Source organism: Haliotis rubra, unplaced genomic scaffold (assembly GCF_003918875.1).
Source record: "Haliotis rubra isolate DU_JTF1 unplaced genomic scaffold, ASM391887v1 Scf509, whole genome shotgun sequence".
NCBI lineage: Eukaryota > Metazoa > Mollusca > Gastropoda > Lepetellida > Haliotidae > Haliotis > Haliotis rubra.
This window is the reverse complement of record NW_025767201.1, coordinates 247,993-275,800: the sequence shown is the minus strand read 5'-3', so window position 1 is coordinate 275,800 and position 27,808 is coordinate 247,993. Positions and strand designations below refer to the sequence as shown.

Sequence of the window (27,808 nt, the reverse complement as noted above, 5' to 3'; positions counted from 1 at the left end):
GGCCTGAAACACTCCTGAATAACCCCGTGCTAAGTCATAAGCCATGAATCAGGGATTTATATAATGCTCCAACTTAGATACAGCATGGCACTGACTCGTGGCCTGGCATGCAGGATAATAGTTAAGTCTTGAGCAAGTACTCTCTTTTGACGACTTTTAGTACGCCAACAAAGACTCACTTGGGACCCAACTTACATCGTTACCTTTTCCCGACTAGATATCCGTCTCTACTTTCTTTTATTATTGAATATCCCATCTCTCATATGTGCCCGCCGTTGCTATTTTTAACTTAGATATCACGTGATACATCCGGAGCGACTCTGGCCTACAATGGCGAACCCCAAATAGGTTTTTCAACGGGGTCTTGATTATGTCGGTTAAAGGGGGACGAAATAGGGTAAAAGATGGCGGCGCCCATGGCGCCCCACATGAAACACTTGCTAGTCGCGATTTTTTGGTGACAAGCTCATTATTTGAAAATGGTATCAGCCTTAGTTCTAGTCAAATACACATCGAAGCACCTGCCAGATGTATTCAAAATGGCGGACAGAGAGAACATATTGAGTGCGCTGAAGGAGACCTACAGCTCTTGCCGGATTGTGAGTCCAGCCTAGATACGTTCGCCTATGACAGAGCGATTTCGGCAAATAACGTGGGTTGGTTGAAATCTAGATGCAAAAGTGTAGACGCCGAGCAGTTTGATTGTGACGCTAAAGAAAACGAACGGTGTGGCAGCGATGGGGAATTGTTCTCCGAGCACATGCCTGGTGTGGAAGAGAGGGGTGGGGTAGGGTTGTGCTCCGACTCGACTACAAGTCAAGGGAAGCGATTAAATGAAACAGCTGGGACGATCGTGGTTGAGCCAATGGTGAAACTCGATAACCCGGGTGTTGTTGCTAGTGATGACTTTTCCAATCAAGGAGTAACTGTTCACTTCGGTGAGTTTCCAAATGGTGATAGTGATAATAAGAACGGGAACCCGGAAGTATTTCCCCTGCAGCTAATGCAGTCCTTTACTGACAAAAGTGACTCAGTTTCACTAATGACACCCCAGGAACTGGAATCTCTACCAAACAGAGGACTAGAATTTGAAGATACATATTCCTCACATAATTATAATTCAGTAAATTCTGCTGCCAATAATTCTGTTAAAACTGTCAACAATAGTTATACTTCAAGTCAGCATTCAAGTACTAGTAAACATGGACAACTTCCAAGATCTCCTTCCAGAGAAGAAGCAGCATCTTTATCTTCAGATGACAGGACTGATGATGAACATTCGGAAGTAGATGGTAAAATAGGTGAACAAACGTTGATATTTAACACTGCCACTGACTCAACAGAGAGTGTTTTAGGTACATCTGTCCAATGCTCCTCGCCACCTTCAACAGCATCCTCTGACGACAGCTCCGACAACTTGTCTCCACAGACAAGGGAAGCAGCTACTGACTCGCAGACAGAATCAGCCAATCTAACACTAGCTACAATATCTATTTCGACAGATAAGACAGCAAATTCAACCCAAATATTGGTGAACACAAACCAAGGACAGCAGTTATATTTGATAAACACAGCTGATCTGACACAGGCTACAAATGCCTTGCAACCTTTGGCACACCCAACAGTGTCAAATAAGGCATCTGTTACTGAGTTGTCATCTTCATCTACAACATCAGCTTCGCTCAGTACAGATGCAAGAACGTCTACAGAAACTGTGGACCATAATCCTGAAATCCAGCCTTTGCAAATCCAAAGCACAGGTATTATTCGTTTCTTTTAAACCAATTAAGTTTGTGATGACACAAAAAAATGGCTTACGCTTTAAGGCAGCCAGGACTTTAAGTATATACTCATAGAAACGAATAAGGGAACGCATGAAAGTATGAATGTTCCTTTATTTATTTCCAGAATTTCACTCACAGTGCAATACATACCTTGTGAAGAAACCTGGAAAATATTATAGGAACACTTGTACTTTCTTGTGTTCTCTTATTTGTTTCCAGGAGTATATAAATGATTTACATTTGGCAAGTGAGTTCCTGTCCTTTGGAATGACATTTTGTTAGAAAATAATAATTTTGATTAATGAAAAGTAGGCTGTTTGCATTCGATTTTTTAAGTTTATTTATTGCAATTTGTATTGTGTTAGATGAAACTAGTTGACATGGAATTATGTGTCCAATATTCTGTCACCTACCCCCATAATGTGATTGACATTGCACAATCACAATGTGTTACATAAATAGTTGGATTGTATTAGAGAAAGTGTGTGCCCTTCCTTTTAAGTTCTTGTTTTTCCTTCTAAAAACAAGGGGGGCAGTGGGGTAGCCTAGTGGTTAAAGCGTTGGCTCGTCACGCCGAAGACCCGGGTTCGATTCCCCACATGGGCACAATGTGTTAAGCCCATTTCTGGTGTCTCCCGCTGTGATATTGCTGGAATATTGCTAAAAGGTAAAAGCGGCGTAAAACTAAACTCAGTCAGTCAGTCAGTCTAAAAACAAGGTGAAATAAATATCATCTACATCTGTGCCTTGCTCACATGCTTTCAACACACAGAATTTATTTGCCTTTATATTTTTATGTGTGCCACTGGCACAAATACAGGTGATTTTGAACAATGGTTATGGGTGGTACTATTCCCTTAACTATAAGTTAAATAGCATTCCCCCAGTGCACATTTGGAGGGTGCCGAGTCCGGTCCTCTTTTGTTTTGTGCCCTGCCCTTGTCAACTCATTCCCTGTTGCATTTTTTTTTGCTGTGCTTGATTTTACAAATACCCATGGGTATTTTCAGGATTTTATCAACGGCGGAAGTCTCTCCCTTTCTTGCGGAGATGTGAGATAGTTTTGATAATGATTAAGAAGTTGGCATTTAAACCAATTTTAAATTACATTGAGAGTAGAGTAATCAGTGAATTTGAAACTGAAAATTATAAGACCATGTTTAACTTCATGTATATTTTGTTATTTTTCTATGCCCTGTTGGGGCGGTGGGGTAGCGTAGTGATTAAAGCGTTCGTTCGTCACGCCGAAGACCTGGGTTCGATTCCCCACATGGGTACAATATGTGAAGCCCATTTCTGGTGTCCCCTGCCGTGATATAGCTGGGGTATTGCTAAAAGCAGCGTAAAACTAAAACTCACTCACTATGCCCTTTTAGATTATGAAGTACCCCTTTTCTACGAAGTTACCCTGCACTGCCTGAATCCTAAGGGGAACACTATTAAATATTGTATGCACCTCAGTAGTGTGCTGATGTGAGTTTGCTTTGTGTAATCAGGTTATCTGATTGTGCCAGTAGCCCAACAGGAAGGGAGCAATGGTCTTATGGTAACATCACCCTTGACTGCTATGCCAACAGAGGTAATTATACTAATGGTATTGCTTCTTGACTTGAAGATGTGCAAAACAAAACACCAAAGTGTATAGACTAATTTAGCAATATTGGGTACATTATCTCAAACTGCAGTGGGTCGGGAAAAGAATTAATGTCAGTTTCTTTGATCCACATGATGTAACTAAGTGTCCAACGTAATCCTGTGTTGTGGACAAGGAACGTGACACATGCAATTTTAAGTAGGTATTCTTTAAGTATAAATTTTGTGACTGATGTTATTTTCGTTGCTATATGATTTTGCTAAAATGGTGAATTTAATGTAACAAGTTTTCATGTTGGCTCTTTGAACAAGTGTTTCATTGTTTCCGAAGATATATCTTACTAATTCTCAAAATTTTAATGATGATACAAGTGAGATGAGCAAGTGGTGTTTTGTTTTCTATTTAAATTTACAGCAAGTATGGCAGCAAAAAAGCTGACCCATAGCTGTTAATTTTAATGTGATACACAAGGATCATTTTGGTTTAGGGGTTGGGTAGCCTAATGGTTAAAGCGTTCGCTTGTCACGCTGAAAACCCGGGTTGGATTCCCCACATGGGTACTATGTGTGAAGGCCATTTCTGGTGTGCCCCGCCGGGATTTTGCTGGAATATTTCTAAAAGCGGCGCAAAACTAAATTCACACACTCATATTGGATTCTATCTGCGGTCGGCAGTGGGCCCATGCAGTTAGATATATGAGTTGGCCCTATGTCCTATCACTATTGGCCCAATGTGTTGGGGGAGGGTATGGCAGAGGGAGCATCCTTCCATTGGTGGGGGTTTTGCAAGCATCACCCAGGAAATTTAGAATGTTTAAAATGAAATGATGACATCTAAGGCTGTGAATATATTTATACGAGTAATATATCTTGACTATAGTATGTCAACATTTTTGCACCTTGTCATCTTGTCATATAGTTCCATCCCTTAAAAATATCCAACCATCCTATGCACCAGATTGAAAGTAACTGAAGAGCCTTTATCACATAAATAAGAAATACCAATCTAAATTCCTGCTGATGATACTGGGAAAGTAGATTTTTGTAATGTCATTAAATCATTATGTGATAAGAGCTATTCAGATTTGATGTTCTGATTACAGTATGCATGCCAGTCAAGGAGAGTATGGGTGTGTCCTGAAGCTGGCTGTGACAAAGTGTTCCGGAAGCTGTCTAAACTGAAGATCCACCAGATGCGTCACACTGGAGAGAGGCCTTTCAAGGTATGTGATTCAAAGAGGAGGACATATTTCCTTCAGTTCTCCCTGACTGGCCTTCATTTAGTCATCTTTACAGTTACAATAATTTTCAAATCATCTTGCCGTTACCTTGGTATCTGGTCTGTAAGGTTTGATGATCTGAAGTGACTGTAGACTGTCGCTATGCTCTAGAGCAACTGTAGTGAGTGAGTTGGGGTTTATGCTGCGTTTAGCAATATTCCAGCAATATCATGGCAGGGGAACACCAGAAATTGACTTCACATATTGTACCCATGTTGGGAATTGAACCAGGGCCTTGGCATGGCGAACGAACGCTTCAGCCACTAGGCTACCCCACCACCCCTTGATCAACTGTCAGGGCTACTCAAAACGGCACATACATTGTGTCGGTATTATCACATGCAATACAGTAACATATACCATTAGAATATTTACAGTTCATTTGAACCGTAACAGACAAAAACAACAGAAATCTATAGATTGTGTGAAAACGAATCAGGACGAAACGTCATTGAATCAGGTCTAGCATCCAACATGGCATGTCAGAAACAAATAACGAGTTTCTTGGAAAAAGTGGGTCTAAATTGGGATCAGACACATTTTCGTCGACGAAATTAATGGAGGAATTAATCAATGAACTATTGTTTGGTTATGCGACCAGTAGCCACAAGGGCGGGTTCAAGTTACAGACCGTGACTGCAAAGAGCTGGCAGAAGTTGTACCCATGGTTGAAAATAGTGATCAATGAATCGTCCAGACAAACCACATCACCAATTTTCTCACACAAAAACATGTTAGTACTCCTTCAAAATTCTCAGTACACCTCCACTTGCATTATGAGGTGTAAGCACACACACACACACACACACACACACACACACACACACACACACACACACACACACACACACACACACACACACACACACACACACACACACACACACACACACACACACACACACACACACACACACACACACACACACACACACACACACACACACACACACACGTTATCTTGAGCCCTGAACTGTAGCAGGTGATGCAATGTTCTGAAACAGAGTGAGTGAGTTTGTTTTACCCCGTACTCGGGAATATTCTACCTATATGGCATTGTAATTAATCAAGTCTGGCCCAGACAATCCAGTGATCAACAGCATGAAATCGATCTGCGCAATTGGGATACGATGATAACGTGTCAACCAAGTCAGCGAGCCTGACCACCCAATCCCATTAATCGCCTCTTATGACAAGCATGGGTTACTGAAGATCAATATTCTAACCTGGACCTTCACGGGTCCTGAAACAAAGAAGCAACCGAAGAAGGTGCAATGAGTGAGTTTAGTTTTACGCTGCAATCAGCAACATTCCAGCTATATGGCAGCGGTCTGTAAATGGTCATATCATGCATAAGCATCGAAGATGCAATGAAGTCACCACAGTCATGAAGTCATAAGTACTAACATTGTGTAGACAAGCATTGTTTTTTGGAAAAATATTTTATCAGATATGATTTGTATGAAATATTTTTGTTGAGTCAGATAGGAAGGAATTATGTGAAGCCCTGCAATGTTAAGCTAATGCCTGCTCCTCCCTCGTCCAGACATGTTCCGCTGAGTGTCCTAAACATTCCTGGCACTAAACAAGAACTATTGATCTGAGCCAGAAGAATGTTGGTCTCATTCACAACTTGTCTGAGGTAACACAACACCACAGCACATGTGGTGTCGCAAACATCTGCCATAAAATATCTCAAAAATATATAAAGGAGCTCAAACATTCCTAAGAAGGACTACCCAAATAACCTCAAAATCAGGAGACAGGTGTGTTAAACACGTTAACGCTTGTGTGATGGAAGTGGGGGTTCTAGGGGAGGGACCTGGCAGAAAGTGACGTTGTCAAAGGAACTGTGTTATGAGTTCAAAGAGGTTGTATCAGGATATGGAATTATTGTTCAGTCAAAGCTGTTTATTGAAACCAGGGCTCCTTTATTGTGTCATTACCCTGTTTATGTATAGTGTTTCTGTTACCCCGCAGTGTTCTCGATCTGGCTGTGATTGGGCTTTCACTACAGCCTACAAACTGAAGAGGCATGAAGAATCTCATGAGGGAAGGAAAGACTACAATGTAAGTAATTTTGAACTTATCATTGTAGTACAACATCGTAGTTAGTATTGCATACGCTTCAAACAACCTACAGTTGTATTCATGACTCCTTTTATGGATAACACATTGATCAGGTGAAAGATGATGAATGTGCAGGAAGTAGGTCTGAAACCTAATGACAACGAATAAAAGAAGCAGGGCTCCAGATGAAGGCCGTATCGGCGTATGTACGGATAAAAGATATGCACGATACCATAGGAAATAATTTAGGAAACGTAGCAGATACGCACCACAGCAATGGTGTACGGCCTTAGAATCATTTGCAGAAGTATTTATCTGAAAAAGGTATTGTTTTATTGTTTACTCAAGACTAGCAATGTTGTGGTGCATATATGAAACGAAACACAAGATTACTGATACGCCATTTAATTCCATTCAGTACTCTAAATGTATTGAAAAAATAAGGAGTACGTACTCCTGATGTTGAAAAATTATCTGGAGCCCTGAAAGAAGTTGTGAAAAGTATCATGTATTCATATTCTTCCAACTTCTAAATTCCTTTAAAAGACTAAGCCCACAATTGTTCATATTATTTTAGATCATTAGACTCAAAGTCAAGTGAACATTTATACAATAATAGCATTTTAAACAATAATTCCTTGAAAAATCCTTTTGCTTTTATTTCAGAAGGTGCTTTGACCTGGATCTCTATTTAGTTTTTGTTCTTGCATTTCTAAGACAACAAATCATTCATGCCATGAAATGTAGGGTGGGGCTATTGTTAATTATCAACCATTAATTGGTACTATATTTTATGTTATTATCTAGGTCAGTCTGACATAAATAACATGCTTTAATTTCACTGGATCACAAAATGTTTCATCACATACCAGCCAATCAGGAATACAATGTCAGAGCTATGTTTTTTAATCCCCGCCCGCGTTTAGCGCCAAGCGGGGGATATAGTATTAGGCTCCGTCCGTCCATATGTACGAAATTGGAATATCTTAAGAACCGTTTACTAGATTCTTTTCATATTTGGTACCTAGGTTCATCACAGTATAAGAAAGGTCCAAGTCAGGTTTGGTGACCTTGACCTTCATTTCAAGGTCACAAGGGGACTTTAACGTTTTACCTGCATGTTAAGCTATCTCAAGAACCGTTCACTGGATTTCATATTTGACACCAAGCTTTATCTAGGAAAGGTGCAGGGCCCACTCGATTTTGGTAACCTTCACTTAATTTTCAAGGTAACAGAGACACTTTGAACATTTCAGCATGTTAAATTGCATGTTAAGATAGTCAGGCAAGATATTGCAAAACATATTCACTGGATTTTCTTCATATTTGACACCAAGCTTCATCTAGGGAAGGCACAGGGCCGAGTCAATTTTGGTGACCTTCACATAATTTTTAGGGTCACGAGGACACTTTGAAGATTTCAGCATGTTAACCTGAATTGTCAGCAAGATATTTTAAGAACAGTTCACTGGAGTTTCTTCATAGACTTTCAACACTTCCCTTGAATGTTTTTCAATAAGCAATTTCTTTACTACTAGTTTTGCATATTTCATACACTATGACATTCATGTCAAGGTCAAAGTCAGTCTTGAAAGTATGTGTGTGTTTGAACAACTAAAGAGCAAGATATCAAGAGAGGTTGACTGGTCATGTTTTAACTTCATCTTAAACGTTCATTACTTTATAAGTTTGATTTGATAATTTGAGGTGGGGATTATGTCACCTTAGTGACAATGCTTGTCATTTTTAAGTTGAATAACAATTGTACTTGCCCAAATTTGCCTGACAAATGCAAGAAGTTTACTATCTTGGCTAAATCAATGCCAGTCCAAACATCTTGCTTTGCAGGAAACGTACTGAGTGTAAAATGCTCCAACCTTATTTGCAGTGTGACTTTCATGGTTGTGGTAGGAAGTTCACGACTGTATACAACCTCAACTCCCACAGAAAGCTTCACGAGAGGCCATGCACAGAAACATGTCCGGAGCCAGGCTGTGGACAGTGTTTCCCCACAAAGCGCCAGCTAGATCTACATGTTCGAACACATACAGGCATGGAGAAGACATACAAGTTAGTAATATTGTGAAAACTATTAAACACAGCAGGTCGACCATGACATCATGCGTCCCCAGACACTGAGGGCCGATATTCCAGCCAGGCCTGGATGTTTCGAGGAAATCTTTAAATAAATGAACTAAAGTAATAAAATCAACAAAAATTATTTACAAAAGTTGTTAAACGTACATCTAAGTTACTAATTCCATCTTTTCATTCGATCATGTCATGTAAATCAAGTGGCATAGCGGCTTTCGCTGCCACAATCTTTATGCTTGGAAACTGTGTTTAGTGCGGAAATATATGAATGAGAGTTATTTGTGACAGGTTGCAACATAGAACAATACATCCACAAAGTTCCATACTCTATTTAGCAGATACCCTGCTAAAAGCATTCAAAATAGCACAATTTTAAATGTAAATGTTACTGTACACACCTTTCAAATGGTGTATGACATGTAGCTAGCTATGATGGTTCAGAAACTGATATTTTCCTTGATAAATATAGGCTTCTTCTAACGCTTTAGAATCTCAGGGAACTCAGTGTCAGAGCGATAAAATCTTCTGGTTTCCTATTGTTGGAAGAGTTAAGTTACTTTTTCAGATCTCTTCGATGTAATATCAACATGATCAAGTATATTTTGTTTATTTTTCACCATGATAACTCGTCAGTTTTCCAGCTATATGATGCTGGTCTGTAAACAATCAAGTCATTCCACATCGTTACATGCAGTTGGGACGTGGTGACATGCATCAACCAAGTCAGTGAGCCTGACCACCTGCTACTGTTAGTCTCCTCTTACATGAAGCATTACTTGCTGAAGAACAATTCTAACCCAGATCTTCTTGGGTCAGATCAAGTATAATCTTGTTTTCAGGCATATCCTGACATCAAAATTGTTTCATGAAAGGTTGACAAGTACTCGGAACATTTTTAATTACCATCTTTCCATAAACCATGGGAAGTGTGCTATTCAACCTCTGCAATCTGTTTTACAATTCTGAATTTTCTCAATTCCTTTTTTTCAAAATATATGAATAAATGGGGTTTTTTTTCAATGTGTAGTCTGGAATAAAAGTAGTGAATTTGAGACTTTAGTCAACTTTAGTTTGTCATATCAAGGGTCAGTCAATTGTTATAGTTTGCAAAAGGTGGTCCTGGCATGACACACCCTTTATCTTTAAGTATGATTTTGAAGATCTTCATTAAACCAGTGTAAGCACTCTTATATCTTGAACATGACAAAAAAAAACCACACTCCCCTTTCTTGATTGCTACAGATAACCTTCATTTGATGTAATATGATACACCTGAAGAGCAGTAGTGGTCTTGACTGTTTTGGCCTGCATGAAATGTGAAAGTTTTATCCTGAGCCCCTCATGTTAAGCATTTGATATTGGCTTTATCTCTGTTTTCCTCTACAGGTGTCCTGTATCAGGATGTGATAAGGTATTCTTTTCTCCCAACTGCATGGGCTCACACACTCGAGTACACCTACAAGACAGGCAGGATCTAACTTGTAGGTTTGAAGGCTGTGGCAAGGTCTTTGACAAACAATGTCGTCTCAAGCAACATGAGCGCCGCCATACCGGAGAGAAACCTTATGTCTGCCATTTTCAGGTATTGTGCCATGATATATGATTTGCAGGGATTCTTTAGGGCCTTAACTAAAACATTTGTTTGCAAGAAACCTGTGATCATTGGCCCTGTCAAATTTTGTTACTTTTTTTATGTTCTTGGAAAAACAAGATGCTGTACATATGTACATGTATCCTGTTACTGTTGTAGATTAAAAGTTAGTTGTCCATTAATCTCAGTTTATCTCATTCATCAGCAAAGTTTTCAATGAATGTTTTATGTAAATAGTTGTCTGTATGATTTCTGTATTGTCATACCTTTTGACACTCACATGAAATTGTAAATATCTGCCAAAACAGGAAGTAGCATTTCCCACGTACTAAGACAGTGTATTTAACATTTTTCAGAGTTAATTCTAGGCTACCCCATTGAAGCTTTCACTTTTCAAATGGTGCAGATTCAAATTATGTATAGTGTCTGTCTTTGTTGACTATTTAAGCTGTGGTTCAGTTTTTCAGTTCACTTACCTTGAAGGATTCCAGTTAATCATCAGAACATTTTTGTTATTATCCCCGGCACAAGGGGGATATAGGTTTGAGCTCTGTCTAGATTTTCTCAAAAACCTTTGCAGAAACCAAATTTTATATGTGTTTTCAGGACATGAATGCCTTGATGGAGTTTGAAAACTGAAACCGTGTTACAATTTGTTACAGAGTTTTGGCCCCTGTTGTGTTTCTTGTATTTGTGCATGGTATCCCCAAAGGGGACAGATTATCTCAGAAACTGTTATAGATAAGGAAACCAAATTTGGTATGTGTTTTCAGGACATGAATGCTTTGATGGAGTCAGAAAATGGAAACCATGTTATGATTCTTTACAGAGTTATGGCCCGTGTCTTGCATTTCTTGACTTAGTGCATGCTATCCCCAAAAGGGACAGATTTTCCCATTTAATAGCTTACCGGTATGTATCGCTATTTGTACAACGAATTCATAGTTGTGCAAATAGGAACAGAACGCTGTGGCAGTGGATATTGATGACCATGTCTTCTTGTTGCAGGGATGTAACTGGGCATTTACAACTGCCAGTAAACTGAAGAGACACAAAGCCAAGCATACTGGAGTGCGGAAATGGGTGTGCAGTGTGTGTAACAAGGGCTTCATGCGAGCTGAACATCTGAAGGGTCACCTTGTCACACACAGTGGAGTAAAGCCATTTGTGTGCCCAGTGGAAGGCATGTATAACTTAACATGGGCCTTGAGTTTCCTACAATAGTACTGGTGAACACTGAATGTAGGCCAACACTCAAGCATGACTTTTGAAAACACTACTTAATTGATATGCCCTGGACAGTGGCCAATCCAAACAATATTAACAACTCTTAGTACATCTGATTTAGAATTCCAATAATATTTTTGAAATGCCAATGATGTTTTTGATCTGAGTCAAGGTGCTCATGATGTTGATTACTGCATTGTCTGGTCCAGACTTGATTATATACAGACCGGACTTGATTATATACAGACCGCCACCATATAGCTGGAATATTGCTGTGTGTGATGTTCAACAACAATACAACCAATTACAACACAGGCTCACTGGTGGCATGAGGAGAAGGGTAGAGGCTGCCTTCCATGCACATGGATACTGATGTCAAACAACTGCCAGTGGTTCTTATAATCTCCAACTATTGACACTTAATTTTCTTGAATATTTTACTGACCTTTCAAATGTCATATGCCAAAAGGAAATGGGTACATCTCAGTGAATAGTACAGAAGGGACAAGGTTTGATGAATATGAATACATCCTCTTCATCAAAAGTTTGTAGAGGGCTTTCCTTAACATGTTATTCACTTTTTTATTGTTGAATTTCTTGCAAACTCTATCATTATCAATGAGTCTGCCCATATTAGTCCATCAAGTTGAGATCATAGCAGATCAGATTGGCAAGGGCATGTAATTTGAGGTTATGAGAACCACAGGAATGGATCCTAGTTTTACGAAATGCAAACTTGCCATTCATGATATCCTGCTGACACCTTCCAACATTCAATATTACTATGAATACATTGTCCCTGATATGCCTTTACAGGTTGCAAGGCCAGATTTACAGCAAAGAGCAGTTTGTATGTCCATCTCAAGAAACATGATGCCTCAGGGAAACAAATTACATACCACTGTCCTATGGAGGGGTGTGTGAGGAACTACTCCTCCAAGGCTGGGCTGCGCAATCACATTCTCAAACACTGTCTATCCACACCACAAGGTTTGTTGTGTTTTTAATGTAGTATTGTTTTAAGTAATATTGTAAAGTGAACGAATGTTCAGTGGCTCCTAAGTATTTCAAATGTCTCTGGAATAATTTCAGGCAAGGGCCATTTTTCTAATGTGAAAAAGACTTTATTTTTCCTTATCCTGACTCATGCTCTTTTTGCTTGTCTTCTTCTTCTTGCGAACATAGTGGAACACTTGTATCTCCCTAATTGAAGCTCCCTTCAATGTAAAATCACTAATTAGTATTCACCACGAGTTACCTCCCTTCCACAAGCGCGGGAACCAGGGCGCCACCTCCACCCATGTGCCTCACTCTCTCCTTCTTCGCCCAGTGAGCTGGACGTGGAGAGCGCCTGTGTCTCCCGACACACTATATCCTTTGATTATATTTAGTTAGTTACCTCGTATAGACATCTATAGAGGTTTAGCTAGTATCCTTCAACAATTATGTATTGATATTTCTACTGTTTATTCACGGTTCGCCATGTTTGTTCAGTGGATTACGTTGATGAAAATTCTGTACTGTTGCAGATTATGTTGTTTTTTTTTATTCTGCTGCTGATCCGCATTTAATATGCCCTAGCTGTACTGCGCCATGTTCATTTTATTCACGTTGCATTTGCGGTACTAATTTATCCAATTCTGCCTTTAATAAATGATTACTTTGTGTTTGAGACGCGCAGCAGATAGGTCGCGTATGCAGAGTCTAGCCATGACTGATACACCTGAACCCCTCGCCAGTCTACTGCTGTTGGTCGACCCCCCTCCCGTCTGGTGTTCCGCTAGAGTGGTGGAGAGGCGTGGGACGTAGTCCGCCGCCTCCAAGAAGCGTCCTGCTTCCCCAGACATCCCATCGTCGCAGCCGAAGACTAGAGGGCTTCTACTGCATCTCAACGCAGACTTCGCACCCCCATGGCAGCGTCGACCTCTGAGGGGAAATCAACGAAGTCTACTAGAACTTTCTCAGCCGAGATTGTTCCCGTCGCAGATTTGGGCCTGTATGATGATCAGCCGATCATCATACCTGATGTACATCAAAAGAATGACCGATGTCGCAACAGTGATGTCAGCGCAGATCAACATGCAGCCTGCTGTACCAGCGCTGATATTCGATGATCTTCCTGAGGGTCCGTCGCTACCAACACTCAGCGCAGACTTCGCACCCCAGGGCAGCGTCGACCTCTGAGGGGAAATCAGCGAAGTCTACTAGGACTTACTCAACCGAGATTGTTCCAGCCGCTGATCTGGGCCTCTACGATGATCAGCCGATTATCATCCCCGACATACGCCACAAGAAGCGACCGGTGACAGCTACAGTGACATCAGCAGAGATCGCCATGCAGCCTGATGTCTCTACACTGATGTCAGGCGACTTCCCTGAGGGGCCCACCGCTAACATCGCAGAGAGGGCACCGACCACGCCGTCGCAGACCATCCCAGATGAACTGTTGCGGCAAATCATGATCATGATGATGGAGGCCACTACAGACTGGAGAAGCAGCCAGCCCAGGGCCTGAGCCTTCAGCGAAGGTTCCAAGCGCAGACGATACCCCAGAGGCACCCCCCGTCAGCGTAGCAGCCACGACGAAGCCACCTTCGCGAAGGAAGTCGCAGACCACCTCGACGAAGGACCCAGATGTACAGCCTTCGCGAAGGCCTTCGCGATGGCGGGATAGATCATCACCTTCCTCGGCTTCATCCTTAGATGCGGACTCAGACCACAGATCGTCATCGTCCAGAAGGACTTCGAGGGGCTACACAAGAGCTTCACGAAGCTATCAACATTCTCCTCACAGGTCTCCGAGAAGGTCAACCCATAGACGCAGATCACCAAGACGACGTACATCACCACGTCGATCGCCTCACAGGTCACCACACAAGTCTGCACACAAGTCTACAGTCAGGTCTCCCCGAGCGTCACCCGACATAGAGATAGAAACACACAGTCCACCATCAGTAGAGCATCAACCTCTCATCAGCGATGCTGGGATAAAAGATGATGGAGGCATCATTTTCTCAGACGCTGAGATACGATATTGGATGGTAAACAACCTAGATCTCTCGACACCTTCCAAGAGTGGCAACTTGGCGCAGACATACCTGATGAAGGAAGACGATGCAGACGCCATCACCTTACCTCCGATCGACCCGATTGCTGCGGTGCCACAGAATGTGGACACAGCCTACCATAAAGCCATGAAAGTTCAAACGCCAGAGGCGTATGTTCTTTGGCCTTAATAGCTATAGAACGATCAATGAGATTCTTATCACCAGATTTGCGTGACCGCGACTTCTGAAGATGATAGGATGATCTACTCGGCTCTACTTATGCAGAACCAGCAAGAACCACACCCTGTATGAAGCTAACGCTCATATATTGATCAGACTCTAGACACTTCGCTAAGGAAGTCCCAGGCCGCCTCCGCGAAGGAGCTAGAACCTCACCAGTTACAAAGGGATTTCGGAGGAGGAGGTAAGCCGCCGACCCCACATCCTGTTGAACACAGAGGTGGATTCGTGAAGCAAAGCTTATATATATATACTGATCGGGCTCTGACTTCGATGCCTTCGCGAAGGTCGCGAAGGCTAAGTAACTCAAGTCTACTTCACCCAGAAGATCTAGAAGGGATACCGAGAGCTTAGCGAAGTCTCCGGCGTTCACCGAGGAAGTCTCCTCCAAGGTCTCCATATACTAGCCACTTTCGTCATATATAGCTACTTTCGTCAGTCCGTTCAAGACATCGCATAAGTTGTCTATCAACTGTATGCCATATGCCGTCTATAAGCCTCTGAAGCGAAGACAATTGCACAGGCTATTTACAACACAGGGCGTCAGCTGTATTAATTAGTCAAGCGGCGTTTCATAGATCTTCACAGGAATCAACTTTTCATTATAGATTGCTAGAATATGCAATCCCGGACTACAATCACGATTATCTACATGCGTGACCATTACGCCAGATCTGCAGACAATTCAATATCGAGAAATTGAACAGCAGCCTTGTTACAGCGAGTATAACTCATAATCGTCAACGTTTCTGAGAAGAAATATGTACAACAAGTTCAGCTTTAATTCTACAATTATGGACGATACATTCATGTATACAGTCTACAAGCTGACAACTTGCAAGTTTATTGTACCTTTATATAAGGAAGTCGGAATTATATTCAAAAATGAAGTTACTTTCGACAGCCAGGAAAATAACCTACCCAGCATTAATATTACAGGCGAGGTATTTGGCGGAGGTTTCAGCGTTTACTATTAACCCTCGAAACACATGGTCACTTTCGGGTAACCGGGGAAGCTACGGTGAAGACCGGCGATTATGATAATATCAACAACGGCAAGATTTTATACAAGTTTTGCTACACCGGTGACATCACAGCGGGTATTCTACAGAATCAAAATGCCTTGTTCTGATTGGACGCGATGGACAGCGACCACGCAGAGAGGTCGATCTTAGTTCACAGTTCAAGACTTACGTTACAAGTGACAACTATATATCAGTGAGCGAGCAAGCCTCCTTACAGTCCAGTTAATCTGAACCTTCATGATTGGGCTGCTTTCTTCAGGTTAGAGACCTCCCCTGTCAAGTTAGGACGAGGACACACGGCAGTCAGGCGATTTTACATAAAGTTCAGCGAGGACAGACACACCTGGTTGTGCACCTACATCGTCAAAGGACTTATGGCGAATTTACCTAGGCGGACGGGATACAAGTGGATCTAAATCCACAGCGTCTCAGACTACAGCTGAATTTCATCATCAAGCTACTAACACAACTAGATGGTTAGTAAACCTACTTAAGCTTTCTGATTGGAGGATTAAAACGGAAGTTTCACGCTCCAACTTGGGGATCTGAATATAGTGCTCCAACACCTCACAAGTGAGGTTTATGAACACGCCTGGATGACATACTTGGACTCCATGATACGATGATTCTATCACGATGGCCAGCAAGAGCACTGTAAATTTATCTCCACCGAACCAAACAGGAGGGGAAAATGCAACAGATTATTTCCTCTATCATCAAGTTACGCAGACTGAAGTCTCACGTACTACCATCTCCTTTTGGATCAGAACTGTCATACTACGTGCCTTCAAGACTGATGGACCCGATCCGACCCTCCATGAGCTTCTAATACTCACGATATTAGAGCGCTAACTTCTACAATTGATCTACACAAATGTTATTTGAAATAATGGAGGGTTTATTTCTGGAGATCCGATATGGTGGTTGCCAACCATTATCTGAGAGATATCACCACCGAGGACGTCTCAGGTATCCACCAATTCGGTCCCATGGTCCTCGCACAACAGTTGACAGTTCCTCGGAGAAGATAAGTCAATCTTACAGATTTCTACTTATCTTATAACAGTACTAAATAGCTACATGCTATATATAATTTGCTTAAATTCTTTTTTATCATCACAGTACTATGATTATTACATCATACAATATATAAGTTAACAACTCTACAGAGTTTGTTATTATATATTTACCTTAAGTTAATCATATCTTAAGCGTAGTACTATGGTTACATTATAAATGCATTAGCTAACAAACTCTACAGAGTTTTTGGCTATTATATACGTAGCTTAAGTTAATTATATCTTAAGCATTGTACTATACTCATATTGTAAAAATATATTAGCTAACAAACTCTACTGAGTTTTTGCTATTATATCGGTAGCTTAAGCTTATTCATATCTTAAGCTCAGTACTATGTTTATATCATATAAGTATATTAGCTAACAAACTCTAAAGAGTTTTTTGCTATTTGGCTTAAGTTTCATCATATCTTAAGCATTATGGTTACATTATAACATGTATTAGCTAACAAACTCTACGGAGTTTTGCTATTATATATGTAACTTAAGCTTATTCATATCTTAAGCGCAGTACTATGTTTATATCATATAGGTATATTAGCTAACAAACTCTAAAAGAGTTTTTGCTATTATATATTTGGCTTAAGTTTCATCATAATTTAAGCTTTATGGTTACATTATAACATGTATTAGCTAACAAACTCTACGGAGTTTTTTGCTATTATATATGTAGCTTAAGGTTTCCTTCATATCTTAAGCTCAATACTATGTTTATATCATATAAGTATATTAGCTAACAAAACTCTAAAAGGTTTTTTGCTATTATATATTTAGCTTAAGGTTTTCCTTCATATCTTAAGGCTCAATACTAGGTTTATATCATATAAGTATTTTAGCTAACAAACTCTAAAGGGTTTTTGCTATTATATAATTAGCTTAAGTTTCATCATATCTTAAGCAGTATGGTTACATTATAAAATGTATTAGCTAACAAACTCACGGAGTTTTGCTATTATATATATAGCTTAAGTTTAATCATATCTTAAGCTCAGTACTATGTTTATAACATAAAAGTATATTAGTTAATAAACTCTAAGGAGTTTTTGCTATATACATTTAGCTTAAGTCTAATCATATCTTAAGCTTAGTACTATGGTTACATTATAAATCTATTAGCTAATAAACTCTACAGAGTTTTTGGCTATTGTATATGTAGCTTAAGTTAATTATATCTTAAGCACAGTACTATACTCATATTGTAAAATATATTAGCTAACAAACTCTACAGAGTTTTGCTATTATATATGTAGCTAAAGCTTATTCATATCTTAAGCTCAGCACTATGTCTATATCATATAAGTATATTAGCTAACAAACTCTAAAGAGTTTTGCTATTATATAATTAGCTTAAGTTTAATCATATCTTAAGCTTAGTACTATGTTTATATCTTAAAGTATTTTAGCTAACAAACTCTAAGGAGTTTATACTAGCATATTAACAAGCTTAAGTCTATTAGTCTTAAGCATTGTATTAATGTTATATATACTTTATCATAATAAGTACATTGTAATAACCTTTATAGGCAGCTGATATGTTAGCAGCAGGAATTCATCAGTTTATGAAGCCTTTATGAAGTTCCCATAGGGTTATTACAATCATCACAGTTCAAATCACTAATTATTAAAATCCAAAGTATTATATATTCCCACCTCCTTTTCCGTAGGATTCTACAAGCAAAAGAGCATGAGTCAGGATAAGGAAAATATGTAATTTTTAGAGTAAAATTGATATTTTATACTTATCCTGACTCATGAGAATGCTTCCCTCCCATCCTCCCCACATAACACTTTGGATTTCCCTGTAAATTCAAATGTTGGGCTCAGTATATGAGGAGAGAGTGAGGCACATGGGTGGAGGTGGCGCCCTCGTTCCCGAGCTTGTGGAAGGGAGGTAACTCGTGGTGAGTACTAATTAGTGATTTTACATTGAAGGGAGCTTCAATTAGGGAGATACAAGTGTTCCACTATGTTAGCAAGAAGAAGAAGACAAGCAAAAGAGCATGAGTCAGGATAAGTATAAAATATCAATTTTACTCTAAAAATTACATGTTTGGAGTGATGACCATCCTATCTTAAGGGATTTGAAAAGAAAGTGTTAAGTTCCTGTTGGACCAAGAATTGTACATATTTGATTACATTCCCTTGAGTATTTTATGAAAGTAAAATTATCAAAGATTTTTTTTGCAGGCAGTGACCCGGCTACTGCCTTGGACTGGGTGCCACTGTTGGGAGGAGATGAAGAGACAATCTGGACAGCCTTGTTCAGTCCTCCCTGAGTCTACATCACTGTCCTCCAGTAAGTTGTACTTAACCAGTTTTACTGGCTGTTTGTCTTTATGAATGGACTTCCCAGGTGATCTTTTAACTTATATTAACGTAGATAATTGGTGATTAGTTACAGGAAATAGACTGACTTTGTCTAACTTAATCTGTACTTAAATGAATATAATGTTGTACTGTCACCAGTTTGGTATTGATCCATGTCAGCGCGCACAATGGCAGCATGTCTGATGGAGTTCTACACAGCCAATCATTCTATAACAAAATATTGGGACAAAAACACGTTTTCATTACAAATTAGGGAACATGATGATGATGTGGTTTGTTCAGGGTTGCGCTATAGTCGGGGTAGGGATGGTGGGGTCACACTGAAGGCCCATTTCTGGTGTCCACCCCGCCATGATACTGCTGTTAAAGAGTACCATACAGACAGACACTACAGACACTTTATTCGGCAATATACGGCCTTATGGCCCATTTTACAGTTAATATATAATGTATTATTTTAATGTCACGTGAGCACAAATTGAAATTGTTATCTAGCAATAAATATATGTTTTAACAATGTTGCAACTGCATGTATAACAAGAGGATTGTGAGAGTTTAATAAATTTACCATTAACATATAGTTTTTATGGACATGTTTTATGTGTGGAAGATATTTCTCTCTCAAATCTTTATATTTATCACAAACTAATAATACATGGAATTCATCTTCAATAAAACCCAATTTACAGTTTGCACATTTAATTAGGTCAATATTGTCTTGTTTATACCTTCTGGAAAAATTGACATTAAAATTGTGTAGGGAAAGTCTAAATTTACACATGGCTCTTATCAAATCCTTATTTTCTAATGATGTTAAATACTTCTCTGGTTCTATAGCTGACTTAATCGAATTATAATGACATAAAAAGGATGAAGATGAAATACTATTGTGCCAGGTTTGATAATACATATCTTGTAATCTTTGTTTTAATGAAAATAGAAATAACTCTTCATCACCAAAATCTTGCGCAATCCAAACAAAAGAATACCCACAAGTAAACAACAAAAATCTAACATTTGAAACCCAGTTACAACTGGTCTTACCATTATCATCAAGAGTTTTTAATAACTTATAGCATTGATAAGGATATCGTTGTCGTTCCATCTTTAGTAATTTACACCAATATTTAACCACTCTAACTTGGCTGAGAATAAAAGAGGATAACGCCCTGTTTAGCCCTAAAGTGGCCTTATTTGAAGCAAACTTCCCAACCCGTAAAAAGCATTTAAAATAAGATGATTGGACTTTCTCTATTGCCTCATTATATTTTGTGCCCCATATCTCTGCCCCATATAACAAAATCGGCGCAATTTTACCATCAAAAATAGAACATGCTGTGGAAAATGGAACATTTACAAGTTTTTTGAAAAATGTATAAACTGGAATGACAGCTTTAGAGGCTTGACATGCTAATTGTTTACAAGATACTGACCATGACAATCTAGAAGATATAACTAATCCTAAATACTTATAATATGTCTTAATTTCTAGAGGAACATTGTCATATACCCAGTGTTCATGCTTAGCAATTTTACCTCCATTTCTAAATACAATGACATTTGTTTTTTGTAAGTTGACTTCTAAACCCCATTTCTTACAAAAGGAAGACAGTACATTTAATTGTTTCTGTAGGCCGTTAACAGTATATGAAAACATGACAACATCATCAGCAAAAAGAAGTAACATTAAATCAACAATATCCTGTGTCACAAATACACCATAACTACACTCTTTATATACTTCTGTTACAAGTTCATTAATGAAGAAGACAAATAAAGCTGGGCTTAATATGCAACCCTGTCTCACACCACTAGAAGTGGAAAACTCTTCTGTTCTACCAGATGAAGTTTTAATACAAGCCTTTACAGAAGAGTACATATTACGAATGACGTTAAACAAGTTTCCATGACAACCTTTAGTAAGCAGTACATATAACAATTTCTTTCTATCAACGTAATCAAAAGCTTTTTTAAAATCGATAAAAGCACAATAGAATCTTCCTTTTAAAACACATAAATATTTTGAACACAATGCTTGCAATATGAATAGATTATCAACTGTTGAGTAATTTTGGCGGAAACCGGCTTGACATTCTGATAAAAGATCATTTATATCTAACCAAATTCTAAGGCGCTTTTCTATGACAATAGTGAACAATTTACCTGTGACATTCAGAATAGAAATACCTCTATAATTGTTGGGGTCGGAACGTTTACCCGACTTAAACAGAGGCAAAATCATACCTATATTCCATGATTCTGGAAAATCGCCAGTAATTAAGACTCTATTAAAGAGAAGTTTCAGGTAAGGTACAATAAAATTTCCCGACATCTTGAAAAATTCAGGGGGTATTCCATCCTCACCTGCAGATTTACCACTTTTTAAACTCTTCAGAGCATCGACTATTTCCCTATCGGTTATTTCACCTGACAAAAGATCATCCGTGAAAGGCAAATCATTACAATCCTCACAAGAATGTGAATTAATATATTGAGAGACAAAACAATCAAAATCGTTTACATCATCATTTTCAACTTTCGGATTTAGCAAATTATTGAAATAATCGTACCAAGTATCAGGAGACATCGAATAACTTGAGGCATTTCCACGTATAACTTTCTTTAATGTTTTCCAAAAACTCTTACAATCTCCATGATCAGCAGACCTCTTTATATCATCACATATTTTGGTATTAAAAGAACGCTTCTTCTTTTCACAACATCTCTTATATTCAGTTTTGGCATCCACATACAACTTTAAGTTTAAATCACATTTAAATCTTCTGAACTTGTTCAAAAGAAAATATTTTCTCGTTTTTAATTTACTACAATCCCTATCGAACCAAGGCGGTTGCTGTGAATGAGATTTACGGGTGACTGTATCATAGGCTCCTGCATTCACTGCACAGTGAATTAATATATCACTTAAATGTCTTAAAGCAGTGTTGATGTTTTCCTCCAATAATAAAGTAAATGTGTTAAACATATCTATGACATCTCTACTGCGGAGATAATTTTGATATAAAATTTGACAATCCGGAGGAAGCCTGTAACTCATCCTTGAATATGATTCAGTTTTTTGTGTATTCGGAATCTCATTTTTACTTACTGATGGGATAATATTTTTAAAATAGCACACCAATGGAAGGTGGTCCGACTCGGTGCGTTGACAGACTTTCATGTCTACAATATTATCGAATATATTTGAAGAAAGAATAAAATAGTCAACAACACTACACCCAGAATGGGAAATATATGACATGTTTCCACCGTTATCTGATTTAGTTCTTCCATTAACAATATGGATACCAAGTACCTTACAGATATGTAGTAGGTTTAAACCATAATTATTAACGACAGTATCTAGTGAATGTCGGGGACAAGAAAAGTCATCGGATTTATAGTCATCAACTGGTAAATAATCAACATCGTCATCTATGATGTAATCTAATTCACTTCCAGTCCTGGCATTAAAGTCACCACACATTATGAATTCGACAACTTCGCCATAATCATTAATAATATCAAGCAGCTGTGGCTCTAGCATGTCAGTCCCACTCTCTTCACTGTCTGTGTATCGCCGGTGACCCTCGGGGTTAATGTAAACAAACACTAGGAAGAGCTGAAAGGGGACAACTTCGCTTCTTATTCTGAAAAAGAGAGCATTTTTGCTTTGCAGTAAATTCTTTCAAAATAAGATGCAATATCTCTTTAATACAAACTGCTAATCCACCAGAAAACCTTCCCGGGTTTTATATCTTCTAGGATTACTAGTGTAAATATCATATTCACCGACAATGTCATTTAAAATATCATATGCATTTGGACACATAGTTTCAATGAAACAGAAAATGTTAAACTTTTTACAGAATGATATAAAATCAGAAAACTTAACTTTTGATATAAGCCCATTTATATTCCAAGAGCATATGGACGTTATGACATCAGTGTCACTCGGTGTATTGTCGCCAGTTATGATGTCACTAACATGCATATCTGTGTCATCATCATGCAGAATAGATGGCGAGTGGAGTATCAAGTGTGACGTCAGGAGAGAAGTTCGTTGAATCAGGAGAGAAGTTTGTTGAATCTCCAGCAGACTTTGGTTTTGAATTAAAGTTGATATCTTCAGTATCATAACGTTCGATGTCCACTGAACCAGATGAGTCGATGTCAATTGGCGAGCTCATAAAATCTCGCACCACCTTCTCTGTCCCACTCCACGTCTCATTTAAGTCCCTCTGCCAAACCATGGAAAATGCGGTTATCTTGCCTGGATTGTGCTTCTGAGTTCTCTTGTTTTGTCTCTAAATCAGGAATTTGTTTTCTTAACATGGCATATTCCTCGAAATGTGGCAAATTTTTCCCTGACGTCGTTAAGAAACTTCGTTAAACTTCGTCATTTGACGATGACACCTGAGACTGAATATTGTTGAGTGACTTAGCAAGATCACCAAAGGTGACCCCAGCGTCTGGAGTAACACTATGACTTGTGACGTCAGATGAGAAGTTAGTTGGATCTCCAGCAGAGTGTGGTTTGGAATTTAAGTCGCTATTTAGATTACTATCGTTATTACTATATGCAACTTTGATATTCAAACAGTCAGTTTCACTGAGACCATAACCGTATTCCTATCCAGTGTGATGACTAGTCTCGCGTCTGTAGCACGGTTTGATGAAACCCAGTTCTGACGCTTTCCTACCTGTCTCAAATCAGAGAGTTCTTGGTCATAGACATACACCAGGCCATCTATAATGAGCTTGTCATAGCTCATGTATGACACTTTCTTATCATCCCTTGCTCTCATCATAAAGGGAAATAACTTGGATCTGGTATGTCGGACACGCTCTGTAAAGTCCTCGGACACTCTGAACTCTTTATTTCCTTTCAAAGTTGTCTTTGCTACTTCTAATATATCTGATTTGTCTTTGAAGAAAGTGAACTTGACAATCACAGGTCTATTCCCATTACGAGCATGCAACCGATGAGCACGTTCAATGCTCACTGAACCAGATGAGTCGATGTCAAGTGGCGAGCTCATAAAATCTCGCACTACCTTCTCTGTTTCACGCCACGTCTCATTTTAAATTCACGCTCTGTCAATCCATGGAAAATGAGGTTACATCGCCTGGATTGTGCTTCTAAACTATCTTGTTTTGTCTCAAGATCAGAAATTTGTTTTCTCAAAATGTCATTTTCCTCCTTGAGTGTGGCAAAATTTTTCCCTGGACGTCGTTCTGAAACTCATCAAACTTGTCATTCAACGATGACATCTGAGTCTGAATGTTGTTGAAGCGTTTTAGCGAGGTCACCAAGGGTGACCCCAGCGTCTGGAGTAACACACTGACCTGCAACATTCTGGAGGCGATAGTCTTGTCTGAACCCTGCTATCAGAAGGCGTATGTGGTGTTTTAGGAGGTCCTGGGTTTGATTCCACGTCTCCAGATACAATGAGTAAAGTCATTATCAACAACAACAGGCGACATCCTACACGCATCCCACCAGGTATCCTTATACCGGGGTTAAAACAACGTGGTCGTCGGTTGCGAGGACAAAAACAGCCAATTCTAGCTCTCCAGAGACTTATATCAACATTCATGATGAAAATCAAATACTTGGTTTACTTATCTCTTTGTTGGTATGCAAATATGTAGAAAAAAGTCCACTCCTTGTATCGCTATGATGGGCTACAATGCGGAGCAAAATCACAACACTCTCCATTGATTTGGTCACGTGATATCCAGTACCATACACACACTATAGTCAGGGTATATGAAGTAACATTGAGTTTGAAGGTTTGCACAATAGTGTCGCTTTATTCGTGGTGACATAATACCATGTATTCCTTCAGCTGGGGTTCTCTGTTTCCTGATTTTGGACTGCTGTAATTGTTTCAATGTGATTGTTTCAGATACATCCAACAGCACCACTGCCTCACTTTCAGCACTGTCATCACCTCAGGATAGAAGTCTTACAACAGAGTTTGTCAGTCCAGGTATTTACACTGTTGATGTTTTCATGTTAGTGAACCAATGAAGTTGAGACATCTTAAAATGTTGACAGTGATCAGCCATATTGCTGGAATATTGCTGAGTGCAGTGTTAAATATCGAACAATATGAAGGTGATAATCTCAGAGTTATCATGTTATGCTGCTTATACTTTCAAACGCTTTCATATTTTTGCTTGAGAACACTCATAGTTAAGAGAGAAATTCAAGGGGGTCTTGGTTTAAACCGTTTAATTTACTTCAAAGACTTTTTGGATCGTTCAATTACTCCAGTGTATTAGGCCAGGAGTGGATGAGGCCAGTTATTCACGTCTGCTGTGCTGTGCTGTTGGCAGGTTTATCTGAAGGGGACTGTCTCAGTGCAGAGCAGCTGAGCAGCAACATTGTGTCCCAGCTCATCGCCAACACCCCCCTGCAGCCTCCACAGCAGCCTGCACAGATGGATAGAGAGGCACCATCCCCTCCAAAACCTTCACCCAAGATTGCCATAGCAACAGGTAGGTTCAGACTACTTCACCTTCTACAGTATTTGTGTGGTATTACACAGGTACATGAAACCATGTTAAGCAGTTGTGTTCAGATTAACGCTAGCAACTCTACATTGCTGTCAGCTCATTACAAAAAAAACCATTTAATGATTGTAACCAAGTGGAACTGCGGAGTCTGTAAGGAAATAAGAGACTGTCAGGTATCTTTTGTGGTTGAAGATGCTGCTGGGGTGTCAACTGTAGCCTTGGAGAACAGCAGTGGTTCGGCTCGCACAGACTACCGCAGTAACCACATGCTGAGTGAGCGAGCAAGGCGGCGATGGCATTCTGTGAAAAATGGAGGCAGTCCAAAATTGGATGAGAGCATTGTGTGTGACACAATCTTCCCAGGTAAGAAGTGTTGCAGGCCAAGTGGTAATTCCCTGTGTTTGTGTCCCAGCTGGTGTTTTTACTCAGTACCTTACTTGTGAATATAGGTAACCAATTAGTTGTTTCATTATGTTTTGTCAGCCATTCACTAATTTGTTACATCATGCTTGGGTGAATTTGCTTCTATAACAAAGGGAGAAGTAGCAAGACACTGATTAAAACACTCGTTGCCCTCGTTCCTATTCTATAGTATTCAAACAGGCAGCAGCTGGCAGATCTGATGCTTAAACTGCTCAGCTTACCAAACACTGGAAACCAGTTTTGACCCCTGTAAAGGATATATTGGCATTTGTGGATTTTTGTACCAGTCAATTTTGTGTCTTCTGTTATATGCTTTTTCCCTCTTTTTACATTAATTTTGATCAAGCATTGGGGATTGGGTTAAATTATAGAAATTAGCAAAGTTTATATGTTGAGGTTACATATATTTGAAAAGACATTAAAGAACACATGATTCTCCTCTCTGCTCCCTCTGCCGAGAAAGAATTAAAATAGTCTTCTGCTTGATGACAGTTCAGTGATGTGTTTATGTTGAATATATGCCATGCCTTTGCAGACAACACAGAGAATACCAGTGTGGCTGATCCGGTGTCTCCATTGTTTTCGTCACCAGACATCCTAAGCTCATCCCAAGGAGTCATGTTTAGGGACCCAGAGACAGGAATCACTTACGTCCAGACACAGTTACTTCAGGTAAATTCCTGCTGTAAGCCTAAGTGAACACATTGTCTATTGTTCATTTCACATGAGTTATTCTTTTCACCAAATATGGTGAAATAAGTTTATCAATATGGCCACTGTAGTGAATATGTTTGGAATCTAACCCAAGTTGTTGGATTTACTCTTCTTGACTTCACTACCCGTGAAGGTCCAGGTTAGAATATTGATCTTCAGTAACCCATGCTCGTCATAAGAGGCGACTAACGGGATCCGGTGGTCAGGCTCGCTGACTTGGTTGACACATGTCATCGGTTCCCAACTGCGCAGATTGATGCCCATGCTGTTGATCACTGGATTGTCTGGTCCAGACTCAATTATTTACAGACCGCCGCCGTATAGCTGGAATATTGCTGAGTGCGGGGTAAAACTAAACTCACTTTTGACTCCACTGCATGACAATTTCCCCTTTAGACCCTGCTTGATCAGCTATGAGTGAAAGTAGCTTTTGTTTCAGGATGACCCCCCACATCCGGCACTATATGATGATGAGAGCAGTAATGCCTCCGTCACTGGAGCAGTCTCCTTTACAGGGACTACAATCAACCTGCAGGACTTAAAGTAGCGCCGTCCATACAAGGTCAAGAAGGACAGTGTGCATCTACTGTCTATACAGTAGGACTGAGTAGAGTTCTCATAACAGTCTGTATTGTTGGTCTGAAGGAGCATTATGTTTAAGTCCCCTGAACAAAGGATGTGCTTCTGCATGTGTACTGGATGAACAGAGTCGATTGGCAATACAGTAGCTCAGATGAAACATTGTATGTCTACTACTGTACAGTATGCCTGACGCAACACTGCGTCTA

General features: G+C 39.5%; 1 protein-coding gene across 1 annotated transcript; it reads left to right on the top strand.

Moving 5' to 3' along the window:
• The first annotated feature begins 317 nt into the window (after positions 1–317).
• LOC124292127 lies at positions 318–27,808 on the top strand. The gene is made up of 14 exons (XM_046729177.1): positions 318–1,760; positions 3,281–3,363; positions 4,481–4,600; positions 6,638–6,727; positions 8,616–8,797; positions 10,208–10,403; positions 11,421–11,595; positions 12,456–12,629; positions 19,222–19,326; positions 25,271–25,354; positions 25,704–25,865; positions 26,076–26,246; positions 26,842–26,978; positions 27,460–27,808. The coding sequence occupies exons 1-14, from the start codon at positions 371–373 to the stop codon at positions 27,565–27,567; spliced, it is 3,177 nt and encodes a 1,058-aa protein (XP_046585133.1). The 5' UTR covers positions 318–370; the 3' UTR covers positions 27,568–27,808.